This window comes from Syngnathus scovelli, chromosome 2, assembly GCF_024217435.2.
Source record: "Syngnathus scovelli strain Florida chromosome 2, RoL_Ssco_1.2, whole genome shotgun sequence".
NCBI classification, from domain to species: domain Eukaryota; kingdom Metazoa; phylum Chordata; class Actinopteri; order Syngnathiformes; family Syngnathidae; genus Syngnathus; species Syngnathus scovelli.
The window spans coordinates 16,565,359-16,592,910 of record NC_090848.1 but is presented as its reverse complement, the minus strand read 5'-3'; the positions used below and the strand labels follow the sequence as shown (position 1 = coordinate 16,592,910).

Below are 27,552 nucleotides of genomic sequence, written 5' to 3'. Positions count from 1 at the left end.
AGTCACTTTGGACTCAGTTCCTCTGATAACATTTTTAAGGAACCAAAAGTCCTGATGAGGCTAAGCACAGAAATGATCATCAAAGTTGCTCGACCAGTTGAAAAACTTGATGATCAAAGATCAATACACCGCAAGACTTTGCATAATCCCTTTCCCCAAATGTGAAGTGGGCTGTTGCTTCTGTTTGCCAACTGTAATTCCCACTGTGTACATTATGTTGCATTTCTGGTAACAAAAAAAATATAACAGCAACCTAATAGCAGTCCTAATTGACAATCACAGTTGACAGATCACCAAATGACTGTAAGCTTACAAAATATCTTTAATGATCTGAAATACAATAGCAAAATATTGACTATTTATCCACATAATGGAAAGATGACCAGATCGCATCATGGTTGCTCACAAAAAGGCTACAATGAAGTGGACACACATACAAAAATAAAGTTCAAAAGTGCAAATGAGTATTAACGGAGCATTGCCTGAGATGGACAAGCACCACAGTGACTTTGCAGCAGTCTATTATTAAACCAACATTGTATCTGTAGTTTTATCACACGCACCCTTCCGCTTGAACAGATGCTGTCACAGCTGTAAGTGGAAACTTAGTTGTTGCAAAATATGTGCATTTTCAAAATGAAAAAGAGGAAGAGGAAGTTGTTTTACTCATTTTTTCCCTTTTGTTGGGCCACTTAAGTATCTAAAGGCAGCAGGAGGGGGACGTTATGGTAAAAATATCCAAGCGGTGACACCACTGCCAGGAAAGTCAAAGTCAAAGTCAAAGTCCCAATGATCATCGTCACACACACATCTGGGTGTGGTGAAATTTGTCCTCTGCATTTAACCCATCCCCATGTGATTTTAATCCATCCCCTGGGGGAGAGGGGAGCAGTGAGCAGCAGCGGTGCCGCGCTCGGGAATCATTTGGTGATCTAAGTGAAATAATTACAAACATGTTTCATAAACAAGATGACACTATGTACTGAGACTTGGTGAGCGAGTCCGAAAGCACCTAATACATACTACAACTCTAGGTTAGTTGCGACTTAGCCAAATGTGGAAAATAATTATTATTTATCATTACTGTTTGACATACACTAAATACTAAGGAAACCTAAAGCAAGATAGTCATCTGTGGGTGAATTAGGAGACTGTATGTGCGATGTACGATAAAGCCCATTTTCATTGAAGTGTATTTAATAGACAGAGATCAGCTATCACACAACTTCTTGCACTGGTGTGAATTCAATATAATACCCACTTGTGGAATTGACAAGTAAAGAGTGTTCCTTACAGCCTCTTTGCAAGCGTTCACGTCACAATGAAAGTTGCTTTGCCGGTTATAGTCTTGCATAAATTACATGGCTGGTGTCATTCGTGTTTTCGGGTATTGAGAAAACAAGCCGGTCACATGGGAAGAATTTGTAAGCATCTCCAGAGAGCTTGAGACACTTGGGGATTGACATTCTCTGATGTCATAAGCGGTACTGCTCATAGTGATTAGGGGAATGTTTGCATGGCTTGTGAGGAATGCTTTTAAGAAGCTTTATGCTTGCTTTCTTGCTTGGTTGCTTATTTATTTATTTATTTATTTATTTATTTATTTATTGGGCATTCTGTCTGGCCAAGAGTCCGTCTCAGCATTTACATGTTGGACAGTTTCCACTTGATGACGTTTTCTATTTTGAAAATTAATTTCAAGACAGAAGAGATTGTTCTATATTAGTTTTTGAATCCCCAATTCTGAGTAAAATCTTGGGTCATTACTGTATTGTGAGTCGTTTTTTTTTTTTTTCTAATGAAAGATTGCTCATGTCCACTCCAGTCAGCTGGAGGCCTCTGGAGCTCTCACTGTGATCTTGACCTTTTTTGCTTTGGCCATGACTGTGAGGAAAATAGAAGAGCATTTAAAAAGCTGTATGAACGATAAACTTACTTAAAAATTTGAACTGATGCTTACAGTCTGTGTCTGAGTCTTGGTCCATTTCTGTATCCGTAAATAATTTCTTCCTCTTGTAGCTATGGTTGGTCTCCTGTTCTGATATGTTGTCCTCTTCTTCCTCCTCCTCCTCTTCCTCCGCCTTTTCTTCATCTTGCTTCTCCTCTTCCTCCTCTTCCACTACCTCCTCCTCCACCTGTTCCTTTGAGCCTCCTGGCTCGACTTTTGGTGGTGGTGACTGTGATGAGGCAGAAGAATTTTACAAAGTCGTTACAAAATCTGTTGGTGAACATGTTCCTAGTCAAAACAAGGTAAACAACAAAACAAAGTGCCTTTTGTTGCTGTTGTTGATGTTTGTGCATTCATTTTCAGTAGACTACACAATGCAAGAGACACAATGATGCGAGAAAGCTCAGAATTTTGGAATTGTCTCAACTCTGCCATTCATGCTCATGATGACCACACGAACATACCAGAAAATCGTGCAATGGTTAGGAGTGGACAATCGATCCTTGTCCCCACTCACACATGGCCCTTAATATGACTTGAAATCCACTACAAAACAAACATGTACTGGGAAAATTTTAAAAAGTCTTGAGTTGTAGCTCATATGTAGCTGGTGCCCCTCAACTTCTTTTCATATACAAAATGACCCATGTCAGCATCTTACCTTGCCATTTGTTGATAGGGAGTCTTGTGTTTGAGTGGAATTCATACTCTCCAGCACCACTACTGTTACAGAAAAAAAGACAGAACTGCGTTAGAGACCTTCACATGGATTCTGACCCACTTTTTGTCATATTACCTGGCCGTAATGATATTGTGAGGGCAGGGACCTTCTTTCCATTGCTTGGCTCTATCTTTCCAGTGGCCTCTTTTTTCTGCTCCACATTTTCTTTTACCACCTGCTGGGTAAGACCAATACATGACTGACCAGTGTTCTCTCCTGCACTCTAGTCATCGTTCACTGACTGGTGAAGGTACCTCGTGTTTTTTTCGCGTAGCTTCTTCTTGATGTGTGACCATGGGCAAGGATGGCGCCAAAGATTGAGAAGTGGGAGGTGATGCGGGTTGATCATGAATGGGAATACTCTGCATCAATTCCTTGTCAATTCTCTTGTTTACACCCTCACCCTCTTGTGGGGACAAAAACGGTTCATGTTTCGTTGTTTGGCCGGGTTTTGACTTTCCTCTGTCCGACAGATCTAGAGGACCCTCGCAGAGATCTTGGAAGCCGTCCCCCAAAACTCTTTTGGTGCTGGATGTTTGTATATCCTTCTTCTCCTGAGACTTACCCGGAATCTCTGTGTGCTCGGATTGATTCTTCAATCTAAATACCACAGTTGGTTCATTTATGGGGCCTTGAAAGCCACTATGCTTGTGCCACTGAGACCCATAAACATGATCTTGATTGCTGGAAACGCTGATGTGCTGGCTACTTTGGACCAAGCATGGAAATCGAGGAAGATTTGTTTTGGGATAAGGGTGCCTCACCAGGTTTATGCCTGAAGCGGCCATTGAAGCCCAGGCAGAAGATTCCGGTAGGGCCCAAGGGAAGGCAACAGGGCTGTTTTTGATTGGTTGAGGACGACAGGGGACGGGGGCTTTGATTGTATGTCTGGTTGGATTCACATCAGCATTGAGAGAGGACGAGGACATCCTCAGAGGAAGAGCTTGACAGGAGACTGGGAGTGGCTGTTCCAGGGCTCCCACAATGAGAGATCTAAGGCAAGATATCACCCGTGAGAGGAATGTCCAAGCTTAATTAATACAGTTGATATTATTACGGCTAATACAAGAAATACAGGAGGAGCAGTGTGGTTTTTGCTCAGGTTGTGTGGGACAGTACTCTTCTTTCAGCAGGCTCTGAAGGGCGCATAAGAGTTTGCCCCACCAGTTTACATGCGTTTTGTGGACTTGGACCATGTTCCTCAAGTAGTACGTAGTAACTTCTGCTGTGAATCATCCATCCATCCATCCATTTTCTGAACCGCTTAGTCCCCACGGGGGTCGCGGGCGTGCTGGAGCCTATCCCAGCCGTCATCGGGCAGTAGGCGGGGGACACCCTGAACCGGTTGCCAGCCAATCGCAGGGCACACAGAGACAAACAACCATTCGCACTCGCACTCACACCTAGGGACAATTTGGAGTGATCAATCGGCCTACCAAGCATGTTTTTGGGATGTGGGAGGAAACCGGAGTGCCCGGAGTAAGATTGAATTTATATGATTACCTCCTCTCAGTATGTGACACATTGTTTTCTGTATTCCAGGATGGTGAGGTGTAAATTGGAGTAGCCTGAAGGAAAGAGAAAGATAAATAGTTAATTCTTTTTTTGCGTTTAATTTTATTTGGGGTATTTATTGTATTTCCTGCCGACTTTCTGTAAAGCACATAGAAAAGCAGAATGCTCTGGCGGTCATATAAGTTGACCAAATGATCTCTGTCTGCTCTGTATAAAATAAGTCAGAAAGAAAAGAAAAGGAAAATAAGCGACATAGGCAACGCGGGAAAATGAACTGTGATTAGTCTTGTGTTGCTGTAATCTTTCTCAATCCAAATAATCGCCATCATCACACTTTAGGGAATCCCCCCCCCCCCCTTTGCAGGACTAAGAAGGGGATGATCCATTTGTTGTGTGTGTGTGGGGGGGGGATCTGCAGCCGCCAAGCCCCCATTTAATAAATGCAAGTAATAACATTTACATAGCATCCTAGAGAGAGATGTGTGTAGAATTACTATACAAAGAGTGCAAAAATGAAACTTACATAGTGGCTCTTGCTTATTCCTTGCAGTTGTCTGAGCTCTTCGCGAGGTTCTGTGAGGTCAAGAAACCAGAAAGAAAAAAGAAGCCAATAATTTTCATGAAAAAAAACCCTTCCCTTACTGCTGTCATTTTCAATCTCACCGTCAGCCATTTGGTTTGTGTCTGTTTTCACTGCAACATTGCCTATTGGCTGGTCGGAGGTGGCCCTGCCAGTTGTCATGGAGATAGGTCCGGATAAAGGTGAAAGGTCAGGAGAGATGTCAGGTTTGACCTCCACAGGTGTGCGGCTGTATGATGAGGGGCCATTGTTGAATCTGTTGCTTGCACCTTAAATGAGCTCTATCCTTGTCATCATCTACTTACTTTAGTGCTTCTCTTAGATGATCAATCTCGTCTCGTAGTCTCCTGTTTTCCTTTTTTAGATTATTGTTCTCTCCGGCTATGACACAGAGGGAATGCATGAAAACTGTAGAGGGAACCCTCGGGCCAATACAAGTCTAAATGCTTCCCCATTATGCGCATATCTTTTTCATATGACATGAAGGACTCTAGAATTCAAAGACGCTAACAAGTAAAGAAGTTGATGGCATGGTCATCATGAATGAGAAAGACTACCTAGCAGTGTGATGTGCTGGATGGTCTGCATCTGAGATATTTCAAACTCCCGCTGTCTTCTTTTAGCCACCTCTTGAGTGACAGTACATCTGTCACACAGGCCTGCCCTCAGCCTGCATGTTGCACCACACATTGAGAAAATAAAAATAAAATGTAATCTGCTGCTTGTACACTCACTTTCAAACCTCTTTTCAAAAATGAATAAAAAGTGTGCACCTGTTTTCAAGTGTCTTGATGTTTTCAGTGAGTAATCGCTGGTGCTCCTTCATTTGCTGGTTCTTGGTGAACAGCTCCTCCATTCGCTTTGTATCACTGAGAACACACGCAGGCGTACACAATTAATATGTATAGGAAACATTTAAATAATTGAATTAATCTAACATGCATCTTTATGGAATGTAGGAGGAACCACAGAACCGCGAGTCAAGCGTGCCAAACGCTAGATTGCTAATTACTCATGTGTATGCATGAATGAAATGTAAAGAATATACAGTATGCCCAAAGCTTTATCTAGTATAGGTATAAAAAAAAAAAAAAACATGGACTCATATGGGAATTGTAACCTTTCTTCCTTATCCATCCCTTTATGTTTTCCCTTTCATAGGAACGCGGTTTGATGACTCAATACGCGTTCTGTCTCCCTCTGTTGGTCATTGCTTTAAAATTTCTTGGCTGGGTTGCACCCGTTAGGTGAATTTTGTTGCTCTGTACTTGGGCATGTCAAATGACCATAAATTCAATTTCATTCAATTTCTTAAAAGAATGTCTACATGCAGCTATCTTATCTAATCCCACTACAATACAATCCGTTCACAACTTGTAAAATAAAAAAAAAGGATAAAACATATCTTTTTTGGACCGTGTACTGAACATGTTCAAACATGAACTACTTTAAGTGTTTAACATGGCAAGATGTAACAGGTGGAGTGCACAGCTTAGCCGTTGTGGCCCAATTCATCGACTGCTCATGTTGAATGTCATAAATCTTGGAAACAAGATTTTGTCTACAGATTGTTAAAATGTGAGGTTGAAGCCTTCACTCACCAGCCCTTCTTGTTGGACAGTTCTTGCACTTTCATCTGCCAAGCTGAGAAGTGAAGCAGCACAATAATTTGTGTGGTATTTGAAACAATTGTGCATTTTTGTAATCAATAAAACAAGCCATTATTATCTGTTATTTCCTCTTACCCTCAAGCTCTCGCTCATGGACCTCCCTGAGTTTAAGAAGCAGCTCGTTGAAGCTCTCCATTTTTCTCACATCAAATTACGAGTGTCAGTCTGGAGGCAGGATTATAATTTTGAAAGGCGTTAGAGATATAAAGCATATAACGACATGGTGGGACTGACCTATAGAGTCATGTGTTTTTCTGCTCAGGCCTCACTATTGTTGATGAAAACCTAGAAAAAAAACAGAAAAACAGAAGCAGGGTGTTATTAGGTCATTGTACCTATCAACCCTGCTACTATCCATCCATCCATCCATCCATCTATCTAGCCAACCATCTATCTAGCCATCCATCTATCTAGCCATCCATCTATCTAGCCATCCATCCATCCATCCATCCATCCATCCATCCATCCATCCATCCATCCATCCATCCATCCATCCATCCATCCATCCATCCATCCATCCATCCATCCATCCATCCATCCATCCATCCATCCATCCATCCATCCATCCATCCACCCATCCACCCATCCACCCATCCATCCTCAACACAGCTGATCATGTACAAGCATCGGTGTCAAACTCAAGGCCCGGGGGCCAGATACGGGCCACCACTACACACTGAACTGGTCGCCAGCCAATCGCAGGGCACATACAGAGATGAACAACCAGCCATATCCACATGCACACCGTCACTGAGTGGTGAGTGTACCCCTACACCATCAGTGACTCACTCTTTCTGCACTACCTCCCTATTGAAAGATGAATGACCTTTTGAGGTACTACAAACCAACACCATTAATAAGCAACAGGATAAGCAGTAGAAAATGAAAGGAATTCATCAATTGAATATTTCTTACAATTTCTAACTCTAGCATGTGCTGTAATATTAAATAACAAAACTTTATGCCCAAGGACCTTGGGTGTACTGCACCGCATTTTGGCTGTCAAATTCAGTTCTCATATTGACGATTAACAAAACTGGCTGGACCGGTCTTGCCAGACCTCAGTAAGCGAATGTGAACTTTGTGTATCAAGTGCACAAAACTTAACCCGCTCCTGAATGTGCATGTGTCAGCAGAGTGTGTGTGAGGGACCATTTACAGAATGTCTTCATGTGGGAATAAATTTACCAAACTGTCACACCAAAGGCGGGATGGATGGGAGAATATGACAGCATCTGATGCCATTGCTGTGTTTTACATTTGACTTGTAGCTTTCAGTGAAGTCTAACTCAAGTTGCATAATGAAACACTGTATGGAAGATGGCAGTGCCTGCAGCTGAGGTGCTAGTTGATTTTGCCTACTCAATTTTGATGTCCTTGAACAAGACAGCAATGACCGAGTTGCTTGGGGCTTTGTTTTTGGGGAGCCCCCGTCTTGGTCCCTCGTTAATGCGACTTTTGCAAGATCCTAAAGTCATGTTCAATTTAACAAGGTGTTTTGACCTTTGCGAATTAGGAATGTGATTACAAAATGGTACTGCATAAATCAAATGACAGTAAGGGCAAGTGCAACGACATCTTTACAAAAGTGAAAAAGTTATTTATGTTTGTTTATACTTACTACACAATACAATTTTATTTATATTTATATATATATTTATATCGTTTTGTTGAAGACTAGGAAGGATTGTGAATCTTTTTGAGTTTTTTATTTTTTTATTTATCATGTTGATTTTATATTATAGTAGGATTCAGAGGTTCAGTGAAGCCCGGAGGTCCAAGCAAACATGGTGCATCAGCATAAACTGTTATGCTGGACGAAGCAGCCAACAGAACTGAAGTTAGCCCCAAGTGGAACTGCTTTTAATTCTAGGTGTAAAACAATCAGATAAGCTTAATCAGCATTGCATGACAGCCTTTAGTCGTGGTTTGGGTGAAAGAACGTAAATTGCTTAACAAAATGAAATAAAACACAGAAAGCTTCTATTTTAAGTTTTAGCTTTCACGGTCATGCTTTGTGTTGAAATATGTGATCAGCTAACTCAGACGCTTTGAATGATCATTTCAGAACCTTATTATTTATACCATTCCCTTATTTTTGACCCCAATTTAATTACAAAATGATCTTGACACCAGCCGGATCATTGTTAGATGAATTAATGTCGTTTTTACGAGGTACGTGTAATGCTTCTAATCAGGACAAACAGCCTTTTTCAGACCTGATAAAAAGGGGGGAAACGTATTAAGTACCTGGGATTCAGTATAGACTCTATAATTTTGTCTCTGTGATTGAATGAGTTTTAATCACATGCTGGCCATAAATGCAAGCTAGTAATATTGGCTTTCATTTAGATAAAAGAGCTTCACACTCCCTCCTCAACAAGTCAGGATATGTCAGGCAAAAGCCCATCTCAGTGGTGCAAGAGAAGACCTGTCTGTCCTTCTGATGACAAACACATATGCAAACACACACACTCCCACACAAACACACATTAACACAAGCAACATTAACATAAGCACAAGCAAAAGTACATATCCCATCCTTACCATGACTTTTAAAAGTTTTGATATTCTGACCTCATTCACCATAAAAGCCACAATGTAATGACTTCCCCTGTTCTGAAATCAGTGACCACCCAGTATCGATAACATTAGAAAAGCACCAATACCAGTGCCGATACTACTTCCCATGCGCACACACGAGCAGCTAATGAGCATGCATGCTGGTGTCTATTGAGGCCATGAACATTTCCTGTCTTCATACCACCGCAGCAGATATCACCACCAATGCTACACACCGACCGACGCAAAGTGTGACCTTAAAGGCAACACCTCAGCATCCAACAACTCACCTCAGAAAGTGGGGCGACTCTGTTGGCTCCCCCTGCTTTTTCCCCTTACGCTTCAGAGATGGACTGAGTGCTGCGGACACATAGAGAAAAGTGTTGCAAGTGAGATTGTCTTACACCCTCCCATCCTTCATCTCCCCACCCCATGAAACCGGTCCGAGCAGTTGTTCCCTTGAGGAACACAAACATTGACGCCTGGGCAAGTTCTCCCTTGATATTCCAGTTCTGCTGAAATCTCATATAACCAGTCAAACCGGTCCCATAAAGCCCTGTGGTTATAGAGGAACAGCACCAATTGGGTAACTGACGGAGCTCAATGCACATCCCTATTCTTGTATGATATACTGAATATGTTAGTTGATATTCATTTTAAAAGTCTGATTTTATACATTATTCTCCAATACAATAAAATAAGAAAGTAATCTTTTGCATGACAGCACAAATTAAAAGAGACAATGTTCAAAGATTTTGTGATTCCCTAAAAGATAGTTGTTGCCCAAGGTCAGCCACATTAGGCCTCTGTGACCCTACCAAACGCTATAGAATATAATTGGATGGTTTGATTAATTAATAGGTTCCATATTCATTCAGTGAGTGTTCCGTTTTGTTTAATGCAGTTAGAATAAAATGCCACCAGATGTCAGTGCCGCCAATTGAAACGTTTTCTTGAACAAGTGGCCTTTCTGTGAAGAAATTGATCAGGCAATGCTTTCACTTATTGTAATTTTCTCTTTCGTTCACTAGAGGTCCCAATTACCTTGCAAAAATAGATGTCGGGGGCGGAACTGATGAATCCTCAATTTAAAGTTGAAATCTTTTACTTTTTTTTGGTTGGTAATCTGGTTTGGAGGGGGGTGGTTCCTAGCAGCGAGTTTGGCGTGTGCAGAGTGACGCCAGGATGAAAGGTCAACACTGTAATTGATCACCAAACTAATTCTTTCCATCTCCCAACCTAGGAAAGAGGATTTCATTGAAAAACACTTTAGAACATACAAAGGGCAAGATCAGCATGCAGATTTTCAGCAATAGACTGCTGAGGCATTCTCATGAGACAGTCTTCGCTTTTAATTTGCCCTCCAGGTACTAATTAGATGATGTGAAAAATTGCAGTTGGTGAAAGGCAATGAAAACTAAAGAGCTTTGGTGGCATACTGTGACACAGACTGGGCTATGAGAGTGTCATTGTGCAACATGTATTGCGCATGATTGCAAGCGTTTTTATTTAATGTTTTAATTATTGCCAATTTAAATATCTGAGCACGTTGCAGAATTTGGTCCAGTAATGACAAGTTTATTTTATTTGTTTTTACTGGTTTGTATAGTGTTTAAACAGGAAGAGGATACAGTACGTATTGGAGTTTTATCATTACTTTGAATGACAGATTTGACTCTTGAGCTCTTAACTGCCCCCTAGTGGTAGTGTACACACCACAATAAAAATTAGTTACAAGAGTTACACTTTCACATTATGCTTTTGTCAGTAACAATTTTCTATTTTACTTTTAGCAGTGGACAAGTTTACACTTTCTCAATTATTTCTTATGGGAAGATTTGTCTCCTAAAATGAATGTCGAAGATCGAGTGACATCTTGGAAAGTATTCTGTTTGACCTCAGAGGTTGTCATTTAGTTATGTGTACTGAACATAGCTTTCCATTATTTTAAAGCATTATTCAAACTAACTAACCCAAGTAAAATGTTCTAAATTTGCACGTTAGCAGGCTCCATTGTACTTGGATACAAAATGTTATCAGGTTGTGAAAGTCTAACCAATGTACTTTACATACCAGAACATAAACTTCGGGTCTTAAGTCTGGTGCACGATTTAGATGACAGTTCATTTCATAAACCATGTAGAAAAAGAGATGTAAAGATCATTAAGAGCAATGGCCTCACACAAATGTTCTCTAAGTTATAACACACGTGGGCTAAAGGAATTTGAACTTGTCCACTTGTTATGATGTTCATGCAGCCTCTCTTTGTCCCCCTCCTCTCCTGAGCCTCTTATTTATGATCATTACCTTGACCTGCTCCAGCCCGCACATGCTTGTAAATCACCAGCGTCTTTCCCTCTCGCTCACATGCTTACATAAGCAACATTTAACACATCTATTGGGCAGGCTGCACGCCTGAGTGAAGGCTGTCATCCGAAAAACATTATCATTTGGTTTGCTCAGTCTATGAAAGAACATTTTACTCACCTCTAAGAGTAATACTTGAGAGAGTATTTCCTGTTGTCTGAAACATTACTTGGCTGATGATGACTTTCCCACAGAAGGATACAGTGCAAATCTACTTTCAGATTAACTAATAAAATATTTTTATGTAGAAATATTGGTTGATCTTGGATGGGCAGTAGAGTACACCCTAGAATGACTCCCATTTAAATCATAGAGCCATTCACACGTGCATTCAAATGTTTACACAAAGCACCATAAAATGCATAAGGTAGGTGTTGTAGAGACAAGTTGAAAACAGATAAGCTTGCTCAGAATTTATATATTCAACCTGCATCCTCGCACAATAGCAGCCTTGTTTGCCCCCCCCCTCCCAGGTATTAAAGCTTAAATCACTGAGGTGCTCATTCAGAATGGCTGCATCATATATCACACAAAAAGGTGGAAGGAGCGTGAGGGCACACCAAAAATCCACCACTCAAAACTGACTTACTTTAATAAGAACTAATATCTGCTAGCCTACATTTACATGTTTATGTATAATTCTAACTTTTATAGGGAAAGGTGATACAATGGCGATTGCATGGCAGGCAATGACACACATACACACAGCAGTACTGTAGATAAGGCATCAAAGAGTCAAGCAGATTTACAAGACATCATGGAGGGCCTTTAAAAATTACTGCTGCGTAAATGTTTATGCAGCTCTAAGCATGTCAGGCACTAAGGGGAGGAGAGCATGGTTGTGCTGTGAACAACCAGACACTTTGCAAATTAACAGCCTGGAATCAGACGTTTGCATTTCTGCTCAGGAGGAATGATCACGGCTTTAAATCTCTTCTGCTTAGAGAGGTTCTGGAGGATCTGACACGAGTATCCTATGGAGTGTTCCGAGAAGTGGCAAGTAATAATGGAGCAGAGAGCCATTACCTATGACAAAAGCAGCACGTGCAATTCCATTGTTGCTATAACACAGCACTACGTCTCGAGTATGTGTACATCTAATGACACCTTACACATTAAGACTTGACAGCTACAGCGCAAATCAACGAAATACATCTTCCTTGAGTGTAAATGACCCACTACCCCCCAACCAGCTTTACTTACAGTCGGAGGCCTCATCATATAGAGGTGCAAATACTGAAAGGTCCTATAAGCATAATGATCAATCTCCAGTATACATTAAATGCTGGCATTTCATATGCAATTTTGTTTGGTCTGTGCTGTATCACTTAGCATGTGTTGACATATTACAACGATGTCCAGCTCACTTTAACATATATATATGCGTATATATACACGTATATATACGTATATCTATATATATATAGATATTACCTAAAGACACAATGGCAGATATATTTAGATCTGAGGATATGTAATCTAATGTGGTTCCCCCCTTACACTTTCATGATCCACTGAGACGTCAGGATTGGCAAGTGAGGCAGTGCCACCCCCTGCTGTGCCTTCCCCTGCTAGTCAAGAGTAAAAAAAATAAATAAGAATTAGGATTACCGTTATATGCCTCCAGTTACCACGCACACACTAATTGCTGACTCAGGCAGTTAGCGCGAGCATTCACACACAGCAAGGCACTCACACAAGAGACGGTGCTGTTTGTCATTTTATCGTCAATAAAAATGTTTTATATTGCACATGCTGACATTCAACAGTGTGTCTAATATATTGTATTTAATGAATGCATTTTATATATTTACTCACTCTTACAGCCAGATAAGCCATGCCAAAGTGCACACTGGAGTCAAGAAAGTGCATTGCCAGCATGTGCCATTGGTGCAATGCAAAGATGAGGCCCATAAAGCCTTGTGTGTCGAGCGAGTCGCCATCTTGAATTGAGAGTCCACTCCCCTAGCTTCCGTTTTCCTGTATTGAGGTCAGCAAAACAAAGAACAACAATTGACTTTACCTTGTATCGTATCCTTATTAATCCTTATAAGCTTTGCATATTAAAAAATGAATTGTAACCTCATTCTTAACATAGCCGACATTTAAAATGAAGTACAAGTTAATCTTCTATTTGTGGGTTCATATTTTTGTATCTGTAAGTTGCTGGTAGTGAAGCCTGACTGGTGTGCAGGCAGTGTGGGATCGATCCTGCTTTGTGGCGGTGTACCTGCGGCTGTGATTGTGTGCCCTACGACTGGCTGGCGACCAGTTCAAGGTGTAGTCTCCCTTTGGCCCAATGTCAGCTGGAATAGGCTCCAGCACTCCCCGCGACACTGAACAGGATAAGCAACGTTGAAGATGGATAGATGGATGGATTTTTTTCTCTGACTCCAGAGTAGTGCCTCACCAGTCATAAATCTCACTGTGGGTGTTGAGGTGTAGTGACTCTAAAAGAGGAAGAAAGTCAACTTCACTCCAGTTTCTGTGTGCTCAGCTGAATGTGAGCATTGTAGATTTATAGATGGACAATGCTGATTTGAAGATTCCCACATCCAGCTCAGTTAAACCCCGACTGGTGATAATATCAAACACATTTGCCATCTGCGACTATCACGCATTCTCACTAGGAGAAGCAATGCCCTACGTTTAAACCTGGTCAGATAGTTTTATAATCCTGCACTGAACATGGCATCAAAGAACCCGACACTTGCATGGTAGGAAAATTGCATCCATAGGGCTATCGCAATCTTTGGGGATAGTATCAGAGGACCAAAATCCCAACGGCAGCAAGCAAACTGCATAATTTGTAGTGCAAACAAAATGCTAGTGAGAAGGTTCCTTTCATTGCATTACCCCTGGTAAAGTCCAAATTTTTCAAGCGTTATCAGCCTTGGCCGATTCCTGTCACTTTTCGAGGCATGCATGCACATAGTCCAGACACGCAGTCACCTTTTCAATTGATTTGTTTGTTTATCAGCAGTTTACAATCATGAAAAAATTGCCGACGTTGTTGTGCGACTCTTGCTGGCTTCCTGCCTATACCGGCCTGTTTCCTGTGTGCTTCCGCCACCAGGACGTCTGTGGACTTCCTGCTTCGGATTACAGTAATGTGCAACTGCTGATAAAAGCAATGTGGCACTCTAATGCGTCACTCTATTGCTGTTTTTTTAGTTTTTTTTTTTTTTCTACTCGTGCGTCACTGTATGAGTTTTTTTTTTGCACGCTTTCAGTGAGAACATCATATGAAATGGATGACTAGTGAGCGTATCCAATGTCTGCATCCATCTTCATTCCACGTAATGGAGATGGACAGATGGCCTCTGAGAGATGGCGTACGTAACTCCACAACACATGCGGCTTTCCAGCAGACCAGACTGATGGACTGAAGACAGGCTGAGTGAGGTGGCTAACAAATGGCTCTCTGATGGTCAATATTAGGCACTTCTTATGAAGTTCCCCGCACCCCCATCAGGGTCTACTCTGCGTGGAAAGACAGATTGGCTGGCCTTAGATGGGGTGAATGTGCTCAAGTCAAGGGAGGGGAGAAACCCTGATTTAAACACTGAAATGTTTCTAGGCCATGGCCTTCGGGTGACATAGTATTGAACCGAACAGAGTTATTACCGAAGGCAAAAATGTTGTATTAAAAGTCACCTTTGTTTGTTGAACTTCTGGTCTTTCTCTTGTCATAATGATTGTTGTAAAATATAACATCACCCAAAAGATGCAACAGTGGAGACATGACAGGCTGGCGCCTGCGCTCTTGTCTTAAAAGGGCCTAACTTCATTTTCATGTGAGCGGAAGTAGGGTCTACTGTGTTACAGCCCGCCCTCTTTGGGGGGAGCACAGAGTTGCCTCACCCCTGAATCATTTGACAATTTGGTAACAGAAAGTAGTCTGTTGTCAGTGTAACGGCTGCATCGTCATTTACGTGCTGGTGTAATGGTCTTGTTCAGCGTGTTTGTGAATTTAGGCAACACGCTGCATCTGGAAAATCGGTTACAAAAAGTAGACTATGTTTTAGACTCGCAAAAAGCAGGTCTAACTTCTGGCACAGATAGTGTAACATAATTTTATCGTCTTTGAGCAAGGCACAGGCGCACATATTTGTGGACGTCATGGTATTTCATTCACTAATGTGACAATCCCTCCGAGACATATTAGAAAAAAATTCATTGAATAAATTATAATCATTTTCGTCGGACTGAACTAAATTCATCCCACAAAGGCGCAAATGGTTCCTTATGAACAATTGATATATGAAAATAAATCCCTGGTTGTAGGCTTAAATATACACAAAAAGTAACATCATGGTATAGAATTTGCACATCGTGGTGCACTCGCTTATTTTAGGAACCCGCTCATCCTATTTCGGCCTCATTGACTTTCTTTAAAGCCATTTGTCCTGAGAGCAACCAATGAGCAATGATGTCTAAGCTAAACCAATCAAACAGCATGAGAGAGTGACACAGGGAGAGATTCTGGGAATTTCAGGCCTGTTTAGAGTCTCCTGCCGCTCTGACAGAAAGCAGAACCCCCGATGGGAGAAAAAAAAGCAATTAGGCAATTACAGCACAGAGTCCTATAAGAATCCCACATCACCCTATTTTCATAGACTCTCTGTGGGCCGATAACGGGCAGCCACCGCAATAGTTGCGGTCCAGCAGACAAATGAGCACTGTAAGGACTTGAGGATGGAAAGTGACGAGCAATCGCAAGAAAAGCAGGATTTAAGAAGCTGGAAGAAAGGCAGGAAGAGGGAGAAAGCTATAGATCAAGGAAAGGCTCAATGAAATGCACACATTTTACTTTGAAAGACAATCTCCGGCAATTTCACTGTTCCTGTGCTAACACTGTGGAAATGCACAACAATCAAAGTTCCTTATTTTCGGCGTGAGCAATACAAATAAGATTCAGGCAAATTCAGGTGTCGAGTGTTTACGTAAGTGTACAATTTTGAGCTGTCCATAATTACAATTGTTTCAATTTAGCACAAAAAAATGGTGTTCCTCCCATTCAGTTGAGTTGGTGGACTGCCACAATTGGTACCCCAGCTTGAGTGGTACCTTTCTAGATTGTATTCCACAATAATGTAAATAAACTTTCAAAAAATACAGTTTATGGACTAAAAAGGTACTTTTTAATCGGCTCACAGTTGCAGTCACATGTTCCTGCGGAATGATGCTGAATCAAAGAATCTGTGAGGCAGGAGATGCACTGCGCAGAATCCATTTTTCTATTTAGTCGGGAGCAAACTTGGGTGGGCCACAAGCAGTTCCTTCTTCCCTATTATTTTTCTTTTCTTCTGTATTATTTCCTCCCTTCACTCCCACATGTCTATCCAGCTAGTGCATTGTCAAGCATGTCTATGCAAACATTTCGGTGCAGCAGCACAACTCAGATAGAAGCCATAAACACCTTCCTTCCAAATTCCTTCATTCAATTTCTTTGGTCCTCTCCTCCGCATCCCATCATTTGACTGTGTTTCAAAGGCAAACTTTCTCCCTCTTTACTGAGAAATATGAGGTCCGCAAAGAACATCTCCAATGTAATAAACAATTGTCAAGCAAGAGGGAAAGCAGAGCAAGAGCATTGGCCACTTTAAAAGCACATCAAAGCCTTGGAGCGACACACACACGCACGCACGCACACACACACACACACACACGCACACGCACACACGCACATGCAAAATTGTGTGCAGAAATAACTTCAAAGCCTTTGTAGGAAAATGATAATAGTTTATGTTTTACTTTGTCGCACTTTAATGTGATACCACTGCAAAGCCACAGACATGTAACCCCGTTACATGGCATAAAGTACATTTGCACAGATGTAACATGTTGTATTAGACCTTTCACTACGGACCGCAGTTATTCCATGGAGATATTCCAGGAGCTTTGAACAGGTGGAATCTTATTTGGCTATTAAAATTGGTGAGTGTGTGGTAATTCCGTGTCAAGGGTCAGGGTGTTGTGGCATGGGTGATGTCGCTGAGATGGTTGGTGTGAGGAGAACAGAGGCAGCAAGTGGGTGTGTGGCAATGGAGGCGATCAGTTAGGACTCAGGTATGAGTATATTGTGGGTACTAAAGAAATGACTGTATGCTAACTTTGGCATATTTACGCGGTGATTCTACCTGTGTTCATCAATGTTCATTAAAAAAATTAAAATCAAATATTTTGTATGGTATCTTACAATTGCTATGATATCATGACATATAGCGCTTGTAGCCTCTTAATCTATTTCCCATCTTGCTTGTGACCATGAGCAACAGCCATCTTCCATGGCAGGTGGATGTCCCATCAAGGAACTCTCCCCTCACACTCCCGCTGGTGAATTCAACCCAACCCACATGATTCCTCCCTGTTGGGGGTTGCCAAGCTGGCTGAGGAGGAGGGATCCATCCCTCTGTAGGGCCAGTGGAGAGCAGGGAGATAAGTAGACTTCACAGCCTGTGACGTAAATCACATCAAGACATGACAGTGGGACACTGAGCAGGACCACTGATAAACCTCGGCAGGGAGGCGGACAGAGTGTGAGCACTGTTGAGGACAGAAGGAGGAGGAGAGTTGCCCTCTCGGGTTATTATTATTACTCCCAACAAACTTGGAGAGGTGCTCAGTGAGTGGGTGGCATTGTTCAGTCTCTTACACTCCACACGCCTAAATCACTAAAGTCTGATGATGTCAGCTGTAAAGCGATAATATGGTTGGATGTCTAAAGAGGGGATTGAAGTACTCTGTTTTGATCTCGATAGTTTCATTATTTGGGACTACACTAGATAACTTAACTAAATGTTAAACAATTAAGCACTGCCCTTTATTTTTAAATGCTTTATTTTAAGTATCAAACACTTGTCAAACAATTTGAATAATGAACATTACAATGAGAAAAAGTCACATTTTGTTTCCACCTATCAGTACAGTATTTTTTGTGTCTACAATGTGCAATACTACAAGTGCACATGTAAATGGTTGTAATTGCTAGAGGACTATTAATAAAAGAAATCTAGCCAAACCCGGAGAAAATGTCAAAAGAAAGTTGGGAGATTTGCAGAAAATAATTTACCAAATTAAAAAAAGGAATCATTAGAAGGTCATCGTAATGGGTTAGTAAAATTATGGTATTTTTTTGATTAATTTCAATTATTGTATTCAAACAAAAATTTATAGGACTGGTATATATTGTAAAATACAGAATGAAAGAAGATATTCATATTTTATCCCCTGATATTTTCACTTCATTATCAATATTCTAGGGATGTATTTCTGTTGTTTTTCTTTGTCTTTTCACTCGCCTATGGTACAGTTTTATAACCTCTGACCTCCCATTGACTGCAGATACATACAAGCCTCACCCTGTTGGTACATTATCAATGAAGTTGGTACCCAAACTTGAGGTTGCCAAAAAAAAGTGTCATACTAGTATACATCAGTTATATTTGTAGCCTTTGAAAATGTTCACATTGTAGACACGAAAAAAAATTGTACTCTAGTGAACTAATTTGGACTGGTAGGTGGAAACGAAATGTGACTTATTCTCCTTGTAATGTTACCCCATTGGCTCATTCACTTTGTGTGTTTTCACACTGGGATTCTTCATGCCTGTCTTATTGTCCATTGGTCCTGTAAGACAAAGGGTTAAGTAAATGTTTGGGAAAGATAAGACCACTCAGCCTGACAGGCAGCAGACCCCACAGCGAAGGGGGACCAAGTTTCTTCCCCCCACCCGCCAACACACACTCACACACTGGTCACATAGACAGTTTGCGTTCTACCCAGCACACTGCTCATCCTTCATCCCAAATGGACATAGATCAGTCATCATGGTGGCAAGTAATTAAATTACCTAGGTGGGTGATGTAAAGTTCCTGGTTTGGATGTATCTGGCGTTTATGAACAAACACCCAAATCATTCGAGGGCAGGAGTTTGGCAATTATGTCTCAATAGAAAACGTTTAGGAAATAATCAGTTCCAATGTCAATCTGACCAACCTTTATCAATCTACATTTTAACTGTCACATCAGTATTTTTTTTCTGACATTTTGGTCAGATTCTGACGAGTATTTATTTACATGCTGGTTGTTTGTTTTAATGCTCCAGTACAAAGTGTGAGTATTAAACTATATTTATTATCTCAACAATAATGAACACAACAATAATCCGCTTTGTGTTTAGTCAGACTACGACTTTATCCAGGTAAAACTGTCAGGCTGTTACATCATCCTTTTTAATCCATGTCAGTCTTGCCAAATATACTCTAAAATGTGGTAGCAAAATCTCAATGGTCTCAACTCACCTATCCTGGTATGCCATGCGGCTCCAATTAGGCCATTTTGCTTAATTGCTGCCTCTTGTTCTGGATGAGCTGACTGGAAGTATTTATTTCTTCTTTACATTTGGCTGCTGTAAAGACCCTTATCTGTATGTTGAGCTGCCGTATGGAAGGAATGCAGCTACTAAGCTTTGTTTCTTTGTCAGCTTAGTCATACTGGGATGCAAAGATTCAGAACAGTAATGCAGAGCGTAATGGTGCCAAAGGTCTGTAAATGTACCTGATGCTATGCATACAGTAAATTTTGAAGTTATGTCCTATAATATATAAATCCTGATAATTTAAGTGTAGAATAAAGTCCATCAAGTTAAACATAGCATAAATGTTTCTCTATAAATCAACAAAATCCAACCATGCCGCTACTAGTGATTTTTTGTCCAGAGCTGGAAAAGCTTCAAATAAAAATACAAGACCAACTACTGTCTTATACACTATTGACAGGACACTTCTGAAACAATCCCCATTAAAATCTAAAGCTACATAGAGCAACATAAATATTCTGCCGACTAAATTCCAACTCATTTTTTTACTAGTTTTTTAACTACTGAATTATTTTACTGTATAGTTTATAAAGGCTATTAACAGTATCACATTACTGTTTATCTTTTTCCCTGTGGAGTATAACATGCTAGCTATAGCCTTCAAAGATGCTAATAGCACCTTAACGGATTGGATCCAGGAACATTCCTCAGGTTCTTAAATCAACATGTCCTCACCGCTGCAGAGATGTTTTTGTCCTAAAAGCCCACTGATGCATTCTCATAAGCTCTTGAAATGCAAGATGGAGAAAAAGGAGTAAATTAGCCAAAGACAAAAAGTTCCCACGCTATGCTATCAACCCCAGCATGACTCATGAATATATATCGCTCCACCCGGAAAAAAAAAATAAAAAAGGGAAAGTATCCCATCAGCTCTACTTGGCTAAGTCCACTGCAGCCAGTCAGTCTTTGGTCTGCACATTCTTCCCCTCAGAAAAACTACTGAAACAAATAGGGTGCATCTCAGCGCAGGAAACATTGGGGAGGTTGTGCAGAGGGTTATCCAGAGTGCACATCCAGAAGCCGAGACAGAAACAGATGACGGTAAGAAACAAGAGGCAGAGAAATGAGGGAGATGGATGGAGGTGACTGGCAAAGGCCAGCAAGAAGTAAATGGATGAACGTTGAGGGAATGAACAGAGATGGAGGAAAGGCACAAAGCATAGACTTGCATTTCCAACAAAAGAGGAGCAACTTAAGAGGACAACATCAGCCATCCATTCTTTATATCGCTTACGAACTGTTTTATATAAACCTGGACAACAAGAAATCAATCATGTTGCGATTGAGGAGATACCTTCCTATACCAAAGCCATAGAAATGTTGTTTATATTTGATGAGAGCCATCCTCATCCGCTAGAGAAGGAACTTCAGAAGAGAAGAGGGCTGGCGAGGAACTGATGTGGGAGATAATGAGTCTTTACGACGGCCGTAATGATGATTATTTAGCGATGACTGGAGCGCCGTCAGAAGATCAAACGATACTTGTCGGGTAGCTCAGAGCCCCCAACCGCACTCCACTGATGTATCTTCAAAGCTTTAGTGCATCACTGAATGCACACCAGGCAGCAAAACAAAAATTCTAGCTGCAGTTGTACACATGCAGACTGTTGTGAAGCATGAAATTGGAAATGGAAATAGATTTTAATACTTGAGATAATTGTGATGAATCACATGTTACCTGCTCATCCAGTTGGCAGGGGCGAGTTCAATCCAACAAAATATGACTGACGCTGGCTTCGTTCCTGGGGCAATAATGACGTTCCGTAACTCAGTATTCTTGCTTGCCTCTTCCACTAACACTTCCTCTATCACTTCAAATTTCATTTGGAACTGGAGCAGCTCCCCCAAATCTTCTATGGTGAAAATCACGAGGGTTACACTTGAATAGCACAACCCATTATTAAAGACTGCGGTCGACCACAACTTTTAAACCTGTTGTGTGTAGTGACCACACAATTTAATGGCTGCTATCTGGGATCTTAGTAAATCAGTAATTTGAACGTTAATAAATGAGAGCCTTTACTTTCATAATTAAAGCAAAGACTGAGCATGATATTTAGTTAACATTAACAGCTTTTAATATTCACTTAAACCATTGTTTGGAGAGGCAATGAACACAGTACTTGATGATGGCCCCGGAAAAAAAGACTATCTAGAGAGAAAACGGGCATTCTCAACTAGATTGTGCTGACTTCAAAACTATTTTAATGTGTTTCTTTAAGTGTTGTTTTTAAGTGTCTTTGAGTATTTGTTCAAAACGCCAAAATACCAGCAGACCCTTGGAGCCGGTCGTCAACACCACACCGAACTGAGCTGGTGCTCTGAGAACTGTGTGACTAAAGGCTAGTACCTGGCACACATCACTCTACACCTGCCCCCACACTCTATATCCACATCCACACACTATAGAGCAGTGGTTCTTAACCTGGGTTCGATCGAAGGTTCGGTGAGTCGGGCTCGGGTTCGGTAGAGCCTCCACTACGGAGGGCCAAACACAACTCATTTAGCACGTAATAAAAATGACCTATAGCTGAACTGATCTCGCAAAGGCAACGGCAGAAGTCATGTTTATTCGCAGATATGGCATTTGTTGTGAGTTCATGCATTGTGTTGGTTTTGTTCTTTGAACAAAGTGATGTTCATGCATGGGTTATTTTGTGCACTAGTAAAAAACATCTATGTCTTGAATTTGAAAAAAATAATTGTATTTTTCACTAAAGAGGGGTTCGATGAATGCACATATGAAACTGGTGGGGTTCGGTACCTCTGCTATAGAGACTAATGGAGCCATCTTGTCTTCGTACCTATAGGAAGTGAAAAATGAAAACTTTACAGGTATAACATCTACACTTCTGGAAAGACAACGTGTTGGAGTGGGCCTGTGTGGAAATGTTTGCAATTCATCCAGAAAGGGTTAACTAACTGATAAACCCGAGTTAGGGTGTGAAATCTCTGTTCCAGTTCATTCCAAAACCAAGTTTATGGTTAGGGCTCTCCGGTTCTTTCACACTAAATATATCCGAGGCTGCGAGCACTACCGTGTTCAAGCGCGCCATGGAAAATTGTCAACCCTTCCACTCTTGCACAGTCACCAAAACTTAAGATACCTGTACCTCAGAAGATTTGGAAAAGAGCCTTGGAAAATTATAATCTGACACCTGCTCATATTATCGTAAGGTCAAGACTAGGAAAAGACAGTTCTAAAACAGATGAGATGACCACTATACAGTAAAAAATCGAGCTGAATTTTTCATTGATGTCATACATGCAGGCAATGCTATTCAAAGGAATAATCATAAGGTTATTTTAAATCTGACCCAAAGTGAGTGACACTAACCAAGATTTTTATTGATAGCAAACTTATTTTTTCCCAACTGTGCTCATTTATTGCTCCTTCCCTGCTCACAAATCTCATCAGCTTTTCTTTTGACCCATTCCACACCTCCTTCCCCCACTCTGTAAAATCAACTAGTTCTCCTCCCTCCTTGGCCCTTCATCCTTCATGTGAGGGTGATGGAGAGAGAGGAGGAAGAGGAGGAGGAGCGCCTGTGGGGGTTGAGTAAGCCTGGACTTGACCCCTGCTTTCTGGGCTCCGAGTCGTCTCCTCTAAACCCGGGCCAATGACTGATGGAGAGACAACCAGGCACGACACACACGTGCACACACACACATACACACATACACGCGCGCACACACACACACACACGCACACACGCACGCACACACACACACACACACACACGATTTTTTTGGTGTAGGCAGGAGGCGGGAAACTATGGCATTGAGGTCCATTTGGGGCCAATAAATCCAACACTGCATTCGTGTGCTAGATAGTGAAATATGGCTATTTTTAGAAACATAGCCAGGCATGTAAGTTACATGGCTCAACATAAATGAGTGTTCGCCCAGTTTACTTTCATAATTGATACTTTCCCATCATTAAAATTCTCAAAATGTTTGTGCGCACAGAGAAATGAATGCAAATAATAATAATAATAATAATAATAATAATAATAATAATAATAATATGGTTTGGCATACATATGTTTTTCTCACCCACTTAAGAAGGAAAAATAGTTTTAAAAGTTGATTTGGCCCTACGACTTGCTATTGAGAAAGATTTGCACTGCTTTCTGTGTGTACTGTGTGTGGATGCATGTGTGTGTGAGTGTGCTTAGAATCTAAAGGAAGGACATGAATCTTGCTCATAGGCACTTTCACCTCACCTCCCTCAAGGCTGACACTGTCAATATTACTTGAGGTGTCTCGGAGGTAATAAGGAGGGAAGGTGTGAGGTAGATATTTGTGAGGGGTGATTCATCTCCTGCACTCAGCAGAGTGCAGACCTCTGCCAAGGACAAACATCCACTTTCACCATGCATTCTCTATAAATTGGTGCATTGGAGGGGGCACCATTTATTCATTGAAAGTTTGAATTGACACATTCACACTGTGCAGTATCAAATGTGTATTGAATTCCAAATTCCAAATTCATGAATTTCAAAGTGCAGATAATTACATATTTTTAGATGCTGAGTGAAACCGCTTTTTGGGGCGCAATTTCTCAATTGGTCCCTGCACTCAAGGCCTGAGTTTACATCCCTCCCTTCCCTTCTAACTTTTTTTCTTCCTCAAGGAAACAATCAAACTCACGGGCACGGAAGTCATCGTTCACGAGTGTCACCGAGCAATCCGTCATCCTGCTGTTTTCAGCTCTTATTTTAGGTCTCCCAGTCATTTATAATACGTCTGTGAATAGCAGTCTGACTCCAGAGCTAATTATATCAAGGGATTTTTGATTCATGGTCTTTGCATAGAGAACATAAAAACATCTGCATGTTCCAAGCTCAGCAAATAGTGGAAGTCATCAAGCACATTGGCTAGCATGTTAGCTCTCTGCTGTATTGCTGCTGTCCAGGTTGAGTATTGTTGACTCAGCCTGATAAAAGAGTGAAGTATAACATGGGTTCACTGTGGCCTTAAAACAACCTTTTAAAGGGGCTTGACTGGGCTGGGCTTTGGGTTACAAGCTGTCCCAAGCTGTGTTTCTCGCTATTCGGTTATGCATTCAGTGAAGTTGTTGTTATTGTTTTTGTTTTACTCCAGTAAAAGGAAGTCAACCAACAGATCACTTAAGAGGTGAGTAAGGAGAATCATTCAGGGGGACATGCTTAAAACAATAGTTCATGACCCCAAAACCAAAGGTCACTGGAGTTTCCGTAAATGCCAAAAGATGAGCTCTCTTGTTAAAGTTAACTTACGCATAAGTCTGACCATTTTGATATTTATTTGTTGCAACAGAATTAAGTTAGATGAACAGCAGCACAATTTTGATTGGTGTTATTTTCTATTGTGATGTCAACAAGGTACAGGATGTACTTTGGTTTATAGTTGTTGACAATCTTTGCCCTGATTGATCAGTGACCTTTTAGGATGTTTAGCCTGTGCACAACAGTAGTTGCAAGCAAACAATAAATGAATATACCAATGTATGACATTAGGTTTTGAAAGCCAAATTCACTGTTGGATCACAATCTCATGTTGAGTACAGTAAAAAGGAAATTTAGCAAATACTCAGGCACAGTAGTATGTGTGGTCTGTTCAAGGATGACCTATGTGTTTGGGCTTAGTATTAACAGCACACACTGAGATGCAGTTAGTCACTTGGGCCTTGACACCTGCTCAACCCCCGGCCTTGCTTTCAGGTCCAAATTCAGTTCAGGGTTTATTTGTCTGAAGAAATGAACCAAAGGCAGTGTTGTGTTTGTGGTGTGGAGTTCACCAAATAAGTGCGAATGCCTAACGCTTGAGAGTATTCATATATAGAAATGCATAGAAATAATTATAAATGTACACATAATGTATAGTGACTTGAATGGCTACTCTTGAGTTTAATGTTGACGTTGTAAAAAGACATGTCACCAGGAAAAGGATAAAAATAAAATAACTCAAGGGATACACCTGCAATCTTTCTAGAGACTCTTTAAAACACACTTTTACATATGTGTGTCTCCAAAGGCTTCAAGTAACTTTGCTGAGTTCATGATATGAAGAATGTGGCTTTAAAGAATTGTTGTCTTTTTAGTCTAGTATACATTGCAATTTCAATTGCTGGAATGGTGACTGCAGCACATACTACTGTACTTGCAGTGGCTTTTTCTCACTGAACAATATACTTGCTTAGCTCAATTGAGCTCCCCTTACAGTAAGGAGCCAAATTGGATTTGCAAGGAAATTGATGGTAGCAGCAAAGTGGAGATTGTAGCGTACTATCTGCAGCATCCAGAGCTACATTGAATTTTGTCATTTTTAGCTGTATCTCAAACGTTACAATTATGAGACAATGACAACCAATGACCATTAATTGAAAGTGCACAAAAAAACATTTGGCGGAGCAGCCTAGTCACCTCTTATGCTACTAGCATCAATATTGACATAAAGCGCCAAAGATGATTCTAAGAACTATACGGGTATATGTGATGCAACATACGTCATTAAATTGAATTGGCTCCTTAACTCCTCATTTGGAGCATGCCCTTTGTTACCCTTTGCCTGAAAAACAGTTGCTCATGCTACACGTGATGAAGGCCTTCCCCAGGAATCGCGAGGATGTAACATCTCACCCGGCGCCATAAAGCAGGGCGGTGTTGTTGGCGCAGTGGTGCCTCCATGTCGCCATGGTGGCAGTAAAGCAGCCTTGTTGCTGACTGCCACGCATTCTCCTCCTCAGCATGGATTAGCGCCATAAAGCACAGTTGGAACATAACCTTTGGACACCCACTTGGTACACACACACACATAGATACACACACATTTCTCACTGAAGTCATACAGGTGTGTATTATGCTGCTATCAGGGGTGGGGTGGCCATCGGTAATTTCGGGAGCTTCGTGAACGGCCGGTGATCCATCTGAAAATTGCAGCATATCACAGCTGGCCAGGAGGATTTTAGATTTACACTCAATTTTATTAATCCCTTGGGATTGCTCCTTCAGGAAATTTTGGTTCCAGTAGTTTACACAGAAAAATAGTACAATTGAGAATATTGCACATTGGTAATAATACAAAGAGGAACTTTCTATGAGGGGCTGGAGCTACTTCGACAAGTTTTGTTTATATATTATTTTCTATTTTTGAAATAATAGCGAGGGACAATTACAAGTTGAAAATGATTCAAAATACTTTACATTATTTTCCACAATTAATCAGAAATGAGTTGGGCAGCTTCAGTCATTAAGACGGATATTTTATATACACATATTACATTTTAATACAATTGAGATATTCAGGTACATGTTAGCAGCAAGGATAATGTATGCATTTCCTCTAATGTTTATAAATAACTATTGGAACAATTTTGAAATAATAAAGACAGTGCAAATGAATCTTTTTTTATTTTCTGCATATTGCATGTATTGCACTGTGTGTAATGAGAAAACCTATTTTGGGTTACTTAGATTTATTTTTTTTTTCAGAATAAAATGTTTAATCAAGCTTCTTTGTTACCAAAAGTGACACTTTTTAGAGTATGTGATAACAGGACTCTGCATCACAAGCTGCATTATTGAATTCTTGTGAGAATACAGTATATTGCGTTTGGGGGATGGTTATAGGTTTGTTTTTATGACCCACTGAGAATAACGTGCAGACTACAGACCTGCATTGGTAAATTACCGGTCATGTTGTGTCATCTGTTCTCATATAAATCAATTGTAATCGGTTAAATCCCAAAGGTGTGGAATCAACAAATATGGAACAAACTGAACTTTAAAAGGTTAATTTTTGGACAGAAATATGATCTCTATA

General features: G+C 40.8%; 1 protein-coding gene across 4 annotated transcripts; it reads right to left on the bottom strand.

Moving 5' to 3' along the window:
* Positions 1-1,161: 1,161 nt before the first annotated feature.
* On the bottom strand, positions 1,162-9,422 carry rbbp8l (retinoblastoma binding protein 8-like). Of its 4 annotated transcripts, none has more exons than XM_049755028.2 (15): positions 9,287-9,422; positions 6,669-6,719; positions 6,510-6,599; positions 6,366-6,408; positions 5,538-5,633; positions 5,322-5,434; positions 5,070-5,145; positions 4,848-4,993; positions 4,708-4,757; positions 4,173-4,237; positions 2,924-3,662; positions 2,745-2,847; positions 2,610-2,671; positions 1,961-2,177; positions 1,162-1,884 (listed from the first exon to the last, which is right to left on the bottom strand). In XM_049755028.2, the coding sequence occupies exons 3-15, from the start codon at positions 6,568-6,570 to the stop codon at positions 1,826-1,828; spliced, it is 1,830 nt and encodes a 609-aa protein (XP_049610985.1). In that variant the 5' UTR covers positions 6,571-6,599; positions 6,669-6,719; positions 9,287-9,422; the 3' UTR covers positions 1,162-1,825. The 4 variants fall into 4 exon arrangements, with proteins under 4 accessions (XP_049610985.1, XP_049610987.1, XP_049610986.1 ...); XM_049755030.2 differs by having other exon boundaries at positions 2,610-2,668; XM_049755029.2 differs by having other exon boundaries at positions 2,745-2,844.
* Between the last annotated feature and the right edge of the window lie 18,130 nt (positions 9,423-27,552).